This window comes from Apostichopus japonicus, chromosome 17 (genome assembly GCF_037975245.1).
Source record: "Apostichopus japonicus isolate 1M-3 chromosome 17, ASM3797524v1, whole genome shotgun sequence".
Lineage (NCBI taxonomy): Eukaryota > Metazoa > Echinodermata > Holothuroidea > Aspidochirotida > Stichopodidae > Apostichopus > Apostichopus japonicus.
In genome coordinates, this window is record NC_092577.1 from 12,460,683 (window position 1) to 12,478,808 (window position 18,126).

The 18,126-nt window shown below is 38.5% G+C and overlaps 1 protein-coding gene across 5 annotated transcripts in view; it reads left to right on the forward strand.

Moving 5' to 3' along the window:
- LOC139954963 (tumor protein D54-like) overlaps positions 1 to 18,126 on the forward strand; it is a 39,846-nt gene that overhangs the window by 20,702 nt on the left and 1,018 nt on the right. For 3 of the 5 annotated variants that reach the window (XM_071955004.1, XM_071954999.1, XM_071955000.1), the window contains 2 exons: positions 1,582 to 1,641; positions 10,422 to 10,584. In XM_071955004.1, the coding sequence (XP_071811105.1) occupies positions 1,582 to 1,641; positions 10,422 to 10,584 (223 nt within the window). Of the gene's footprint in view, positions 1 to 1,581; positions 1,642 to 10,421; positions 10,585 to 10,951; positions 10,987 to 18,126 lie in introns of all 5 variants that reach the window. The other 2 variants (XM_071955003.1, XM_071955002.1) reach the window with 2 other exon arrangements.

Below are 18,126 nucleotides of genomic sequence, written 5' to 3' on the forward strand. Positions count from 1 at the left end.
CTGTGTCAGCAAAAATTGTATTGAAGTGATTCTGTGCATTTCGAAATAGGAATTTACATAAAATTGTTTGTTTTTAAGAAATGGAACTTTGTCTAAGCTGCTTATCTGGCTAACCATGAAAAATGACTTTGCCAAAAACGTTTCATTAGTTTCAATAAATCAGTGATCGAAAGTATCCAAAGATTTATCTGCTGAAGACAGATTTCATGAATGTATTCTGTGACGCTGTGTCTCTTGATTTAAACCAGCCAATGAGAGAACGCACTGTCATGCATATTCAGTAGCAACGAAGCTCTCGTGACCCTAAGAACAGCTGATCGTCGATGAGGACACAGCAGACTAGGTGACAACAGTAATAAGTTGGCAAAACCTAGCCTATAGTCACACATAATATACTACACTTGGTATCACAGAACTTTGATCATCTTCACAGTCTTTCTCTGACTATAGGCCTAATAGCCTAACATTATTAGAACTAGGGTTCTGACTTAGGCTACTAATATTATACTTAGACCTAGGCCCCTACTATTAAACAGTAACAGACTTAAGCTCATGTTCTAACTGACGTTCGATGAAGCTGATCGAAGGAACACTGACAGTTTACCATCTTTTTTGTATTACAATAAGCAATAATCTCCTTGCTTCCAAAGTCTTATATATGTATTTCTATTTTCGAAAAGCACGTAAATGGGACAGGTTATCATTGACCAGGGGTAACATATGGTCTATAAAGCGCTTTGAGACCTACAGTATTTCTGGTATAATGCGCTATATAAAAGTGGAATATTATTATTATAATCAGTTTAAGACTTCATTCTCTTCATGCCTCTCTCAAATGGTCATGGTAATTAACATATTTACTCCGCTCCCCGCTTACCTGTCTCCCCACAACCTTAGCACCGTATTCTACCGTGTCTAGTGTGCCCTGGTAATCTTTTAACACTGTGCACCCTCAGTGACCGGTCATACCCGGTCAATGGCCCTTCCTTCTCATTCTACCATCCAAAGTGTTTACTCATGTGTTTTCGTAGTGGATTCAAATCTTTCGAAAACTGATTATATTGGATTATTACCTTCTTTACATCCTATTGGATTTCTAAGCGTTTCAACAGCCTATTACAGCCCGATAAGTATCCTTTTCTTATAGGGAAGGGAGTTTGGGGGCTGTTTTTAGTGTGCAACTCACGCCCATGTGTTCGTTTTTTTTTAGCGTAATGTTATTTTCTCAAGGAAGGGCCATTGACCGGGTATGACCGGTCACTGAGGGTGCACAGTGTTAAAAGATTACCAGGGCACACTAGACACGGTAGAATGCGGTGCTAAGGTTGTGGGGAGACAGGTAAGCGGGTCACTCGTAAATATATAAACCAGTAAGTTTTATAATACATTTGAACCAGAGCTGTTCACCCACCGATACCTTATATTATAATAAAATTTAAGCCAATTTGGCAAGAACGTTTCAAACTCTCCAGCCCCGCCCCAGTTACCTACCGTCATGTTATAAGGCTGTGCACGTTGGTTGTTTCTAGTGGTGTTGGCTATTTTGCCTAGATTTCTTGTGTAACTTGTGATGCCTTACAGGTACCAGACAACATCTGGGAAACTCAAAGAGTGGAATGAAGCGGTGGTAACTTCGGAGACGTAAGTTTAACTTGCTTCGAGTCTGCTCGACGAAGGAGATGTTCGTCGTCATAACAACATAGATCACTCACACCGCTTCCATCTTTCATTTTATATAATTTGATTTATTTTTTTTGCATTTCAGTTTGTTTTTCTTGAGGTGTTTTTCCTCCCGATTTTTTTAACCAGTTATCATGATTTTTTGTTTCTTTGCTTCAGTTGGGATTTATTTATAATTAACAACGTTACTAAATTAGTTACCTTAACGGAAACGATAGCTTCTTTGTTCAAGTTCATTAACTATGTTAATATAGGTCCAGTAACCGTATAGACTTGATAATCCGCAAAAGCAAAGTTGGGTTGAACACCTTACTTAGATCTACTTAGGTTGTTTTGCATTTGTGCTAGAATCTTGCTCTTTTTCAGTAAATGGGCAACATACGAAATGTGGCAAGGAATCACTTTAGAAGCCAACTAGCCTTTAGTTAACTTTGTTATCACTGCCAGCAGAGCCAATGCTTTAAGCTATTTTATCAATTCTTCTGTTTACTTTTAGCACTAACCATATATAGCAGCTCCAGTAGGTTGTAGGCAATAACAGTTACCTCCTTGTAATTCATACTAGCTTAAAATCATTATAGGTCATCGTGTGATCAGGTGACGACTTTATGTACTCTCGCGTACATATCAATGTGGCAACTGTCCCCGTATTCAGCTATTCTCAAATTAATAACAGGGTCCTAATTTAAACTTGAGAAAGATGCTTTAATCTGGCAGATGCTAACTTCAGAAACTTGCTTTAATATTTTTACCATTATATATACTAAAAACACATTATAGCTCCACCAACACATAAATGCAGCTTTTTGAATTCCACCCTCTCCCTTAATTGTATAGTGTTAGACATGTACTGCACACTGATATCAAAATAATGTAGCCCCTCCCCATCATAAAATGTCCCTCATATTGCTGTCCAGGATGCCTCCATCCTCCTGAGATGCCTCTCAAACTCATCATACATCTCTCATGCTGCTGACATGCCCCTCATACTGCAGACATGCCCCTCATATTACAGACATGTCCCTCATACTGCAGACATGCCCCTCATACTGCTGACAAGCTCCTCATACTGCACACATGCCCTCATACTGCAGACATGCCCCTCATACTGCAGACATGCTCCTCATACTGCACACATGCCCCTCATACTGCAGACATGCCCTCATACTGCAGACATGCCCCTCATGCAGGCATGCCCCTCATACTGCAGACATGCCCCTCTTACTGCAGACATGCTCCTCATACTGCACACATGCCCCTAATACTGCAGACATGCTCCTCATACTGCACACATGCTCCTCATACTGCAGACATGCCCTCATACTGCAGACATGCCCCTCATACTGCAGACATGCCCCTCATACTGCAGACATGCCCCTCATACTGCAGACATGCCCTCATACTGCACACATGCCCTCATACTGCACACATGCCCCTCATACTGCAGACATGCCCCTCATACTGCAGACATGCCCCTCATACTGCAGACATGCCCCTCATACTGCAGACATGCCCCTCATACTGCAGACATGCCCCTCATACTGCAGACATGCCCCTCATACTGCAGACATGCCCCTCATACTGCAGACATGCCCCTCATACTGCAGACATGCCCCTCATACTGCAGACATGCCCCTCATACTGGAGACATGTCCCCTCATACTGCAGACATGCCCCTCATACTGCAGGCATGCCCCTCATACTGCAGACATGCCCCTCATACTGCAGACATGCCCCTCATACTGGAGACATGCCCCTCATACTGCAGACATGCCCCTCATACTGCAGACATGCCCCTCATACTGGAGACATGCCCCTCATACTGCAGACATGCCCCTCATACTGCACACATGCCCCTCATACTACTTACAAGCCCATCATACGCTACTGACATACATGTCCCCCATATTGATGCTGGTAAAATCCCCCTCATGGATCAAAACAAAATTTTCAGTTTATGAACTTTTAAATTGCTATCGAGAATCTTATTATCTCTCAGCTATTATTTTCTTCATTTTACCTACTTATTAAATTAGTCGGCTTCTTGGAAATGACAAGATATTGAGCAGACAAAACATCGCCTCTAGTTTATAATGAAACTAAATACTAACATCCCCCCCCCTCCCCCCCAAAAAAAAAAAATTCAGTTCTTTAGTTCCAAAATTGTATTTGATAATTAATTCGTTAGTGTATGTTTCAGAACTGAAGGCCAAACTCAGTGACAAATATTAATAGGCATGTCTTGGTACAAATATTGATTCTAATGTTGCAGTCATGTCTGAGTTCTAATGAGTATTAAACGTAATCCAGATCCCATAGGGAAATAGGATTTGATATCAAAATGAAATTGTCTCTGAGATTTTTTTCAGCTTTTAAATCGAATGGATCCACTTTTATATCTGTGATACAATCCAGCACACTTCTTATTTAACTGTCTATCCATACCTTTTAAATTTGTTTCCATTTTTATTTCAGTGTTATATGCCCACAACACATTTCCAGCATTTTTAGAAATACTGGACATAGGTAACCAAGGATTTTAAAAATTGAAAAATGTAAGAAAAGTCATTTTAAAATGTGTTAATCACCAAATTAAATACTAAATAAGTACAAATACAATGGGTACTGTAGTACTCAAATTTTAAACCGTACAATCATGGGAATGAGTACCAGAAACTTATTGCAAAATATTAATCAGGGAATGTGGACGAAAACTGTTTTTCATCCCCCCTCTCTCCCTCCCCTCTCCCCCCTGGCAAAAGCAAAGCGCATGTAATAATAGAAGCATTTTAACTGTCATTATTACCACTTACAGTGGCCTTTTTTATTCACGCTACATTTCTTAAACAAAATTTTAAAAACATTTCACCGGCATGACCTTTGGACAGCTATACTAACAGCCAACTAAGCATTTTGCATGCTCATATGACATTTAAATAATATCATATCATAAATATTTGTAGAATATCAGATCAAGGCAATAAAGTAAAACTTGTCTTCTTAATTGTGTCAGAATGTGACCCTTTAAAGTTATGATTTTTTTTAAAAAACCACTGGCAATTTCTATGGCATAGTCTTCACTTCAGATACAGTTCGGTTTGTTGTTTTTAGACGCCTCGATATACTGTATCCTCGTCAGGAAAAAAAGGATGCCTTGCTAAATTTTGAAGCCAAGAGCTGGTTTTTAATTGAGCGTGTTGGAAAACAGGGATGGATAGGATTGATGGGATTTTAATTTTGGGCCCGAAGCTTGCGTGGAACTGCTACTACAGTTCAGCACAATACTGTACAGTGCAGTACAGTGCAGTACTGTGCAGTGCATTGTAGTGCAGTACAGTACTGTACAGTGCAGTACAGTAGGCCTACATTACAGTACAGTACTGTGCAGTTCATTGTAGTGCAGTACTGTACAGTACTGTGCAGTGCATTGTAGTGCAGTACAGTGCAGTACAGTACAGTGCATTGTAGTGCAAAACAGCAAAGTATAGTACAGTAAAGTATAGTACAGTGCAGTACAGTACAGTGCATTACAGTACAGTATATCAGCACTGATTTACTGTGCTATCTTACGGAGTATGTACTATACATGTATGTGTTGTATTCCACTGTGTTTGGTAATAATCATCATTCAATCAGTATTTCTAAAGCGCTGCTATCATGGAACACTTCAGAACGCGCCTTGAAAGAGAAAGGTCTTAAAGCTGTTCAGTGAGTGCCACTCACATTGCCACTGACTGAGTGGCAATGTCTGAGTTCATGTGGCATGGAATTCCATAAAAACAAGGGCCAATTTTAGAAAGATTCATGACCACCGTTTCCATCGAAGTTGATGCGAGGCTCGATGAGGAGATTGGCATGTCGAGAGCGGAGAGAACGAGTTGGCTTGTAAGGGGAGATGAGAATACACAAATGTTGAGGTGTTTGCCTGTATTGTAACATCTCACTGTTTAGGATTCATTAGATGTTAATATGTCCATCTCAAAGTAACTCAATGCCTCTATACAGTATGGAAGTACAGATTTACCGAATACAGTGTTTAAACCAATATAATGTATGCAGTGTCTCCACGTATTGCGGATATTTTGTATGAACAGAACTTGAAAACTCCTGAAAGGTGATGTGACATCTAGAATGTCTTTCAGTCAAACCACACGTTAACAAGACAAAAACAAAAAACTTGACTTTAAGGATTGAGTATATCAAACGCTATGCTAGAAAATGATGACTATTTAGGGCTGTTTGGGTTTGAGTTCAAGAGTCTAGCTGGGTGAGTACATTGCTTGTCATTATAGAGTCCGTCAAGGCGGGGGAGGATATCTTAAAAGCCAGCAGTTAAAATGTGATTATACGTGATAGTTATCACAGTGAATATAGAAAGACAGATGCAAAGTCCTGAGAGCATTAATCAGGGGTTCCCAGTAGGGTATGCTGTAGGCTGCAGGCACGTTCCAGCCCCTGAGAGTTTGTAGTTCTGCCATTGAGGGAAAAGTTGGCCCACAAAACTTACACAGTTAATTGGTTTGCATAAATGTGGATTTGTATTATAGGCCTGTGGCTTGAGCAACACTTTCAAACTACCCTGGGCATTGCTCAATCTATGTATGGTGAGATGTAATTTTTGCTATGTGGCATTTGCTCTAACCAAATTTCTCTGGGCTGTATGTCTGCTGAGGAGGGCAACGGGGGAAGTGTGTTACGGGGGGAAGTGTGCTACGGGGGTGGGGAGTGTGGGGGGTAGGTGGGGTAGGTTGAGAAGAAAGTCTCATGTTGATTAAGGTATTATACTTTGAGATTTTAGAAGTTCAAATCTTGGTTTAGTCACCCTCTTTGTTTGGTGGCCTCTATGTGCTAGTTTGACTTTATTAAGTTAGTTCAACATGCAGCGACTGTTTTCACTGTTAATGTAGACTTTTTCTGACAACCTTTCAATCTGTAAATTTGCATTCAGACTTGTCTTTCAAGAAATACTGTACAGTGTATAAACACTGTTTGGAACATCTGCTGCTGTGTCATGTTGTATCATGCTGTCTGTATTGCACGGCCAGTATGTTTCACTATGATACAGTTGTCCATACTAGCAATTTGCAGTTCCAAGTTCTACTTTTCACTGAATATAATTAGCAACCAATATTTATCATTTTCTTCACCGGGTTAAATGAATATGTATGAGAACTCTTCTTGCCGTGTTATCATATTTAAGGACCCGATTAAGATCTCGGCAGAACAGTTGTAGAGGAAAAACTTAGAGTAGATTGAAATGACAATGGCATGGATCAATGTCTCATGCCTTCAATACTTACTGAAATATTACATGCTGTGGTATACATTATAATAAACCATAATATATGGCACATGCTTTAATTACACACTGGGACTCATGTTGTGACATACTGAGACTCATGTTGTGACACAGTGGGACTCATGTTGTGACACACTAGGACATGCTGCAACACACAGGGATGCATGCTGGAACCCAAGCTGGAGATAGCACTGCGACTCATGCTGTCTAGGGGACTCATTCTCTGACACACTGGGCCTCATGCAGGGATGCACTGGGAGACTCATGCTAAATAACACACTAGTTGAATCATGCTGTGACACACTGGGTCACATGCTTTGACACACTGGGACTCATGTTGTGACACACTGTGACTCATGTTGTGACACACTGTGACTCATGTTGTGAAACACTGGGACCCATGTTTTGACACACTGGGACCCATGTTGTGACACACTGGGACCCATGTTGTGACACACTGGGACCCATGTTGTGACACACCGGGACCCATGTTGTGACACACACCGGGACCCATGTTGTGACACACTGGGACCCATGTTGTGACACACCGGGACCCATGTTGTGACACACACCGGGACCCATGTTGTGACACACACCGGGACCCATGTTGTGACACACTGGGACCCATGTTGTGACACACTGGGACCCATGTTGTGACACACTGGGACTCATGTTGTGAAACACTGGGACCCAAGTTGTGACACACTGGGACTCATGTTGTGACACACTAGCACATGCTGCATCACACTGGGATGCATGCTGGGACTCAAGCTACAGAACACACTGGGACTCATGCTGAGACACACCAGGAACTAATGCTTTGATGCACCAGGTAAATCATGTTGCAAGACACTAGAACACATGCTAGGACACACAGGGACTCATGCTGAGGGACACGTGCTGCAACACACTGTGAGTCAGACTGTCACTGGTGCTCATGATGCCACACATTAGGACACATGCTGGGACACATTGGGATGTATGCTGGGATGCACTGGTACACATGCTGTGCCACACTGAGACACATGCTGCAAGACACTGGGACACATGCTGAGACATACACTGGGACGCATTAATGTTGATCTGTCTGCTTTAAGGACTAACTATTGTTTACATAATGTATCATAATAACACCTGGTATTTGTTCTGCTCTCAGAGCAATCATCAAATTAACATATCTTTCATCGCAGTTTGTGTTTGTCGCTTTATTTCGTTAGACTCAATTTTCTCTTTAAATGGTGAATCTTTTGAATGCATCATTGAATGGAAAGCGTACACTAACAGGGACTTTTAATATAATATCAGTAGTACATTAACATGAAACACAAAACCAATATCACGTAACACGCATGAATCAGCTGGATAAATACAGCATGTGTTTTGTCCATTCTTTGTTTGCTATTGTTTTGCAAAGGCATACAGATAATTAAGAGATATCCCTCTGCGATATCTATTGCCTCAAGGCTACTTGCTTAATTAACAACAAGTAGATAGAAGGATGAAACCAAACAAGGTATCTCTTATTCAGTAGTTTTCACAACAGCGGTGTTTTGTCTACATAATATTACTTTAAGTGAGCAAAAGGCTTATCGGATAAATTCAAACTTTGATGTCCTGTGGACAGAGCTCTGATCAAGAATAATTTATCCTGAAATTATGCATTCACATACGGCCATATCTATCGTCAAGCTAACGTGTTTCTTCACTGTATCAGTGTTTGTTTGCAAAATCCACATCATTTTGTATCCTACAGTATATATGCCTTCTTTATGGCATTGAGTGACTTGACCAAAAATATTCCTAAAGAGAACCCTCTCAGCTAATAATGTATACATTGAAATAGCTGCTTGATTTAAGCATAAAAGGATTATCTTGTTTTGAAAATAAAAATGGAAAAAAATAACACCCAAAGGGGAAACGTGTTTGTAATATTTAGCATATTCCAAGTTTCAGAAGGTTAAAAAAAATAAAAAATGAATTTATCATTTGGCTTGTAGGTTCAGTGGCTGTCACAGACTGGTACATAATTTTCTGTGGTCTACTACATGTTATTTAAATGGGCATATATACTGTATGGAATCTCATCAATTCACCAAAACTCATTAAATGATGTGTGGATGAAGGACGGGGGGGGGGGGGGGTAGGGTAATACTTCAAAGATTGACTTGAATTGGCAGAAATTTTGCTGCTGATATTTTATAGAACAAGAAGAAATGGGGGAAAAATGAATGCTTTAGGTACTTTTGTTTCTAGTTTTCAAAATATGTGCATGTAAAATACGTTTAATAAAGCTCTGGACTGCTCCTTTAAGGCTAAATTTATGGCTATGTAGGCTGACCTCAGTGCTGGCCTAATTGTTGAATGTAAATCCATTGTTCTAAAAGATAATTGTAATACAGTATCGTAACAAATCATTTTTTCTGTTTACTTTCATGTTAACGAAATAGCATATTTGGATGACATTTCAATGTCTCTTTTGCCTCGATCCAATATCCACAAATTTATTATTTTATTTGATAACAGCGGACATTTTTTTGGGTTCCCTAATAAAGGTGTAGCGATATAGATATCTATGTGTTTTATATATGTACAGTACAGTTAAAAAATTTGCTCAAGTAAACAAAAGAGTTCAATAAATGCTAAACCACTTCACAGTACTAGGATAATCTAGTTTCAGTTAAATTTGAACCAACTATGGAACAGCTTGTATTGTACAAAGCAGTGTACAAACCAATGTACAAACCAGTGCAATTTAATCAACCTATTTTGGAGGACAGTATATATTGAAAAGGATAAAGTATATCGTAGAGGACATTAGAGCATCAAGCTTTTTTTCATATCTGGATTTTTTATACTCTGTGGTAATGACACATCTCAATAATCAAGGCCATTTTGATACTAAATGTACATTATGTCTTGTGCAGTGCTGTTACAATCATTGATGAGATTAAAGTTTCAAGGGTGGGGGAGATGGTCATGTGTGGGGGTCATGGCATGGGTCAAGGAGCATGGGGCAAGGTATGATACGGTAGTAGAGTGGGTGAGCATTCGTCTTTGTTTGAGGTAAAACCTTTTTTTTAACAAATTGTTCATGAATCTTTAACCTAAAATCCCAGTAACAGTACTTTAAACATCTTCATGGCAAAGAAAACGATATCTTTGTGCCCATGCTTCAATAATACCGTCATCAGCATATATTAAACACGCTTCGCTATCTGGTCAAAAGTACCAAATGTTGGGCCTTATGACACATGGATCATTTGATTTACTTCGCTCCTCGCTTACCTGTCTCCCCACAACCTAAGCACTCATTCTACAGTGCCTAGAATGAACTGGTAACCTTTTAACACTGCACGCAATCTATGACAGGCTCCTCCGATATGTATTGAAACCTCAAACTTGTAATTATACTATTTTTTCTTTCTTCAATCTTTTCTTGAAGGTATAACAAGACCAAAACTGGACTTCAGACAGCCGGTCAGAAGACTGGGGCAGCATTTACGTCCTTTGGTTCGGTGGTGACGAGGAAACTCGGAGAAGTCCGTGGATCAACTGCTTTTAAATCCTTTGAGGAGAGAGTGTCGTCGGCAGCGACATCGGTAAAGGTAATAAACGGGATCGTCCTTAAATTGTTGATCCGTGATTGGTTCTTGTATTCTGCGGGTAGTCGGTGAGGTCACGTTTACTTTTGAAACTAATGATGGCTGTTTCAGTGGAGCATGTTCTTTCACTTCATCCCCATTTACTCAACAATGTCATATCAGTTTTTTCTCCCTGAATTTTCAATAATATTAGGACATAAATGTGTGCAGTATCATGTGAGCCAAGAGGTTTCCTGTGTTACCCCCATGCAATACCTCCTCCCCCCCCCCCAAGAGCCAAGTGACCACTTCATCAATCCACCACTCTTTCCCCCATTGAAGCTGTTAGATTTGTATTTAATGATATGATCACTTCTTTATACCTTCACAGTCGGGCTAGTCTAGCCTTGAAGCATCATCTCTTAGGTAAATAGATCATTCTCTTATCGGCCCTTATAGTCTCCGTAATAACCCTCCGTCTTTTTCCTTTTGAGAATCAGTTTTTTTAATCCTGCATGTTTCAAACTAAAACGGTTGCGACGGTAACTTGGACATTTTAAGACCATCTCATTTCTCATTCCGTTTTTCTCTCGTTTTATCAGTTGTTATCGTTCACTTTATTCTGTGCTTTCTGAATGATGCGATGGCCCAGAAATTAATAGGTCTGTCTTTTCTACAGTTCCAAAGCAGATTGTTCAGTGTTCTGTATACAGTATTTCAATTACCAGATGGGACCTTGGATTGAATTTTTTTTCTTTTTTGGTTCCTTGCTTTAGCAAAAGGAACCTATGCAGTCAGGTTGGCGTATGTGTGTGTGTATGCGTGTATGTGTGTGTGTGTCTGTGACACTTGCTTGGGTACGCTCTATCTCAATAAGGGAATGTTGGATTGAGGCCAAATTTGGACTATAGATCCGCCATATGGAGAAGGTGTGCCCTATTGTTTTTGGTGCCCACAAAGGTCACCAAAGGTCAGTTATGGTCCAAAAACCGAAAATATTAAAACTGCAATAGCTCCCCGTGCCAATGTGCGACAAGATTGATATTTTGGGGCAAGTTGTGAACTGGTTAGGGGAACATTTTCAAACTTAACGGTCATGTGATCCGAGGTCACCAAAGGTCAATTAATGATAAAAAACTAGTATTTTTGCAATAACTTGAGAACAAAATGTCCGTTAGGGTTGGGAGTTGCCTCAATGTAATCCAATTGTCGACCCGCATCTGGGTGACCCTTGACCTCAATTTGACCTCTGGTGACCTTTACGTGTTTTTGGGGATTTTTACAGTTTTGATGCTATTTTCAGATGTCAAAGGTACCTTCTGATCATAAATGTCAATAGGTTGACCCCGTGTGACCTTTATGTGCGAAGTTATATGGGGTCAAAGTTTTTCGGTCGGAGTAAGGATGGTTGTACAGACTTGTCATTTTGTTTTTTGGAATCAGGAGATTAAACTACATCTGAAACCAAGGTCAAAGGTCACATTAGAAAAATGTGCTTATTTTGGGAGGAAATGAGCAAAAAAGAAAATGTTTGGTTTTGATGCTAGATTTGGATATCAAAGGTACCTTCCGATCAAAAATGTCAATGGGTTGACACCCGTGTGACCTTAGTGTGCGAAGTTATACAAGGTCAAAGTTAAAATTCAGACATTTAAATGCAATAACTCCAAAATCCAAGGTGGGACATGGTTGATATTTTTGGACAAGTTGCAAATGGTATAGGGGAATATTTTCAAACTTTACGGTCATGTGATCCGAGGTCACCAAAGGTCAATTAATGTTAAAAAAACTAGTATTTTGGGGGAGAAAATGGGCAAAGAAAAAAATGTTTGAATTTGTATAGTTTGATGCCCTATTTAAGGTCTCATCGATCAAAAATGTCAATAAGTTGACCCAGGGTGACCTTTGTATGTTAAGTTATTTGAGGTCAAAGTTAATTTTCAGACATTTAGTGTAATAACTCCCAGTGCCAAGGTGTTACACGGTTGATATTTTGGGACAAGTTGCAAATGGTATAGGGAAGTATTTTCAAACTTAATGGTCATGTGATCCGAGTCAACAAAGGTCAATTAATGATAAAAAACTAGTATTTTTGCGATAACTTGAGTACAAATTGTCCGTTAGGGTTGGGAGTTGCTTCAATGTAATCCAATTGTCAACCCGCATCTGGGTGACCTTTGACCCCAATTTGACCTCTGGTGACCTTTTCATGTTTTGTGGATTTTTACAGTTTCGATGCTATTTTCAGATGTTAAAGGTACCTTCTGATCATAAATGTCAATGGGTTGACCCCCGTGTGACCTTCGTGTGCGAAGTTATACGAGGTTAAAGTTAATTTTCAGACATTTTAATGCAATAACTCCCAGTGCCAAGGTGTGACACGGTTGATATTTTTGGAGTAGTTGCAAATGGTATAGGGGAATATTTTCAAACTTAGCGGTCATGTGATCCATGTAGTGTTGGTTACTTTATGGGAACATGTAGGACCACAATTACTTGGAACATTTGAGCCCAATCTTGCTTGATAATATTATGTGTATTGTCATATACCCCAAGCAAGGAACCACAGTGCCCTTGGGCTCTTGTTTGGCCTAGTCATGAAGTGGAATAGTCTGTCAAACTGAGATGTCAGGTGGATTCTCTGTCTGTCAGAAAGCATCTGTTTGCATCTGAATGAGAACAAATAACAGACACATTAATAAGGAGAGACTACATCATCTCTCTGTGAAGTCTGCTAGAAACATACCTGTAGTGTCTAATGATGGGGGTTAGACTGACAGTGCAAAGTTGATCAAATTGAGTGTGAATACATTGTAAGACAATATTTAATATGAAGTAGTGGGTGGCTACTGTAAGTTTGTAACATGAATGTACAGCATTTAAAATATTGACTGTGAAATGATGGTAACTATACTCTCAAAATGTGATCAAATTTCATGGGAAACTTCAGAGAGCACTGCAGTTAAATTGACAATGCAACGTTCTCAAAATTACATCGTGTGGGAATTTCGCAAAGGAGGAAAACTGCAGAAAAGAAACAGATGTTGAGTGCTTCTATCCAAATTGTGTGGAACGCTTACCAGAGTTTGAAAGGTGACAGTGTAACATTATGGATAAATTGGGGAGGGGGGAACCATCAAAAGACTTATTAATTCTTATTAATAATTAATTAATTTATTATTTTTAATTTATTAAATCTTATTTATTAATTATTCATCATTGGTGATATTGTAAAAATATTGTAAAATATATAAAAATATAAAGATATTGTAAATATTCCCTGAACAAACTAATTAAATAATACTATTCTTGATTTGTATTAATCCAGATATTTGAGAATTGACATTTTGTGCAATTAGGGTCTTGACATGGGAAAGATATATACTTGCAGATAATTAACATTAATGGTGTACATTATGCATGCGGGCATGGTTTAGCAGTAGTAATCTAACAATCTCCTTTTTGTAAATATTAATGTTTGTTAACATCTTTCCTATAGAGCCTCTGATAACAGTCTCTGAAAGGTCTACGGACGCCTATGAACAACATTGTCCTAATCACTCTAATAGGCATTAGAAACCATGAAAATACCTGCAACTCACATCAAAATCAATCAAAGATTGACCATGATACAAGTCTATTCTCCTTAATTCTAAATTTATTTATATGAATAAACATTAGCTAAATTATGCACGTTGATGTGTAAAGGGAGTGGATGCCTAATTTCTGTTATGTTATCCCATTGTTATCACACAGAACCAATGTACTGACTATATGTGGCGAATTGGCTAGGTGTCCAAATGACTTAAACTTTTTTAGCATTATTAACATATACTTGTGGTATGTGGGATAAGAAGGAAAATAATAACAATAATAATTAATAATAATGATAATAATAATAAAAATAATACAGTGGATTTACATATACTGTAGCGCCAAATCAGAAACAAGAAGTACCTGCTCTAAGGCGCTTAACAAAACAAATCAATCGCAATCAAATGAAACAAGTCAAGAAATGAGTCTGTAGGTAATTCTTTAAAGGTAGAATGTTTAGTACAATATTTAATATGGGTCTGGTAGATGGTTCCACAGATAAGGAGCAGATTAGGCAAAACGTCATTGGTACCCGTATGTGTTTAAACATGGATTGGGAAGAGAAAGCTAGGCCTTGGCAGAGGAACGAAGACAACGGTCTGTTTAGAGCATAAGTGAGAGAGTAGTTGTTCAGATATATATACCAGAGGCTGTTCCAAAAGATGAGTAAGGAATGTGTGTAGGAGTATAAACCCAGTTCTGATATCCATGCGACCATTGTACAGTACATAATAACAGAGCTAGCAGTTAGGATATGAATGTTATTCTTTGATCATGGCATGTAATGTCACAATATTAATAACTTAACTGAGTTAATATTAAAGCAGCTTTTTGTGTTTTGTCGCCGTTTTCCCACCCTTTTGACATGTCCATCAAGGTTTATTACGATCCTAACGGAAAATTGCTTTGAGAAAAACAACGTTCAAAGTTGTAAAAAAAATTTACTTTTATTCCACCATTTATGGCATCATGAGATGGAGAAAATTATAAAAAAGGACACAAAAAGCTGCTTTATAACAATTGTCACATTTTGGGTGGTGCTGGCATTTTTCCTTGAATCTGAAACTCTTATTGCGCAAACCCTTGCATACAGTATATCAGCCTCATACACATCGTCCAACTTCCGATTAACGTAATAACATATCTATTATGATCACTGATATCGTTGTAAAATTTATGAAATTCCACAATACTTGCAAATTTACGTAAAATTTACATACTGTATTGTATTATAAATGTACTGTGGCTGGACTGGCTTAAGACTTATCAAATTAATGGATTTTTTGACTAAGAGTTTTGCTTCTAGGCACGGATTTTAACAGCATCGAGCATAATGTTCTGTTAAGTTTGTCCCAAAATTTGTTTTGATGTATAATCCACACAGTGAAATCTTTATTACACAGTAAAAAAGAAATATGTATTTATGCAGTTAATTCCTACTTTACATAGATGTGTGCTCTGTAATATATATTCACAATTTCATCCTGGGGAACTGAATCTCTCTTCCAGACGATGTAGATTCCAAGTGACAAAAACGATCATGTGAATTTTTTTCCTAGAGCTGCTGTTTATAAGACAAACGCCACAGAATGTAACTGCATCCAAACTGAATCATTCTCTTGACTCAGGTCGGTGCTCCTTTGATACTGTTTAAGGCAGATCCAATTTGCAAGCAAATGTTTGCATAACAAATGTGCGAACTGATAGTTCAAATAGTGAATGTTACACCTGCAGTAGTAAGCACAAAACTGAAAGATAAAAAAAATAAAACAAAAACTGTTAGCAAACTGCTTATAAGCGCTAAAGAGCCTGTGTAAGAGAATGTGTAAAAGTAAAAGGGCCTGACATTTGATCCTAGCAGGATCTGGAAGAGTGCTACGAGAAGACGAGTGACAGAGAGGGCACAAGGGCAACATGGAGGGAGGGGGGGGGGGGGGGAAGAAGAATAACCTTGGCAGAGACAAAATATCGGCAGACGTCGCACTGGACATTTAAATTACTTGTAGTAACTTCTCAAAGGACAATAAACCCTATTTGACTTACTCTGTGATGAATTAATATTTACGACTCGTAAACGAGTAAAACAACAATCATCTATAAACGCGTTTCAAATAAAAATAATTATTCAAAAGCTGACTTGTGCACTATACCCTACAAATTTGTCTGTGACAACATGAAATAATTAAGAAAAAAATCTTGTTCAAAAAAGATTTGTCATTGGCTGGTTAGGTCAGCCTCAGTTAACAAACATACCAAAGTATTTTAAACAGCTCTTGCCACGATGCCAAAATTATTCTTGTTTGCCTTATAATACAATAGATGTACAGTGTCTACCAATTGAAAGTAACAAACATGTAGGCCTAGACTAAATTGTTGATGTCATTTTTTAAAATGACAAAATTATTCAGAAATTCTGATATATTTATAAAAAAAAATATGTTGTTGTTAATTAACAGATGCTGTAAAGTAAACAGAATATTTTATTTTGATCTCATTTTAAAATGTACTTAACATTTAATTATTAAGCTCTGTGATCTCATATAATGCTCTGTGTTATAGATGTATAAAACTAATCTACAATGAAAACAGCTGCAAAAATTAGTTTAGTGTAGATACAGCCTTTGTAGTCAAACTTTTTTTTGTTTGCTTCGTGAACCCAGTTTTCATCTTAATCATCTTGGCAACCCTCCATGGGGGTGGGGGGGGGTTGGGGGATGGGGGTGGGGATGTTATGAACTGGGTATTGGGTGTACCAGGCGGAATGCTATTCCCTTCTCATTTCATAAATTATTATGTGATCATAGAAATATGGATGCTCATTTTCAAAATGGTGTTTGTTTCACAACTATTAAAGTGATGCTTGTCAACATTTTTTTTACACACTTTCCTGTTCCATAAATATCAAGTTTCTCGTACCTCCCGATTTTTTGTCTTTTCTTTGGCGACCATTCCAAATTATTGACAGAACATAAGAAGGGTCGTAGCCTCCACATTGAATGTACCAGAGGTGTCAAGTTTAATTCACCTACTCGCTTACCTGTCTCCTCGCAACAACTAAGTACATTCTATAAATAATAATCATCAGTTATTTTTACGATGGGCTTATGGATTACAACTTACACGTCGGGTGGCTTCCAATTCAACATTTTTAAAACTCAAATTTGGAATCTTTTCAATTTAGAGAGTCATTTGCAGATGGGAAAACCGTAGATTGCTCTTGGATGAAAAAGCCCACCTTACTATGACCCGGCCGGGAATCGAACCCCGAACCTCCCGATTGCTAAGCCTCATTGCTTCAAATGCCACCACCTTTATCCACTCTGCCACAGCACCGGTTTCTCATTCTACCATGTCTAAGAGTGGCCTGTTTAATCTGTTAGGAACAACCTCCCACTTACATTGGTTGAGACCTCCGGTCAACTCCCCCCCCTCTCCTTTTTTATATCACTGCCCAAAGTGTCTAGATGTCTGTATTAAAGCGCTTTTCAAAATCTGCCCCAAACAGCTTAAGATTAGTTTGTTTCTGCTTGTCATTTGTATCCCTCTCTGATAACGCCCCCATTGTATACTGATTATATGTGTACTACTAAGTACTTCTATATACAGTTTACAGTAAAGACTGAAAACTTGAGAAGATTAATTAGGACATCAAGGAGCCTGACTTAGCTCCTTGGATATTTAATCTCTCTCTTTTGTTATTCATGTCTTCTCTTTTGTAACATTGGTGGTCTTGTTTCCAACTTGGCAGCCATAGCGATGAAGTTTAATGAGTAATGTTGTCTGATATTGGCATTTATTTCATAATTTACAAAATGTGCTTACTTTGTACCAAAGGTACAAATAGGAAAAATGAGAGATTTTGATTTTACTAGCTAGTGGCAGTATTAACAGGTTGCTTCCATTCCCCCCCCATTGCCCCTTTCCCTTTGTAACTTGTGATCAAACATATTACCTAATTATAACAAGATTCTT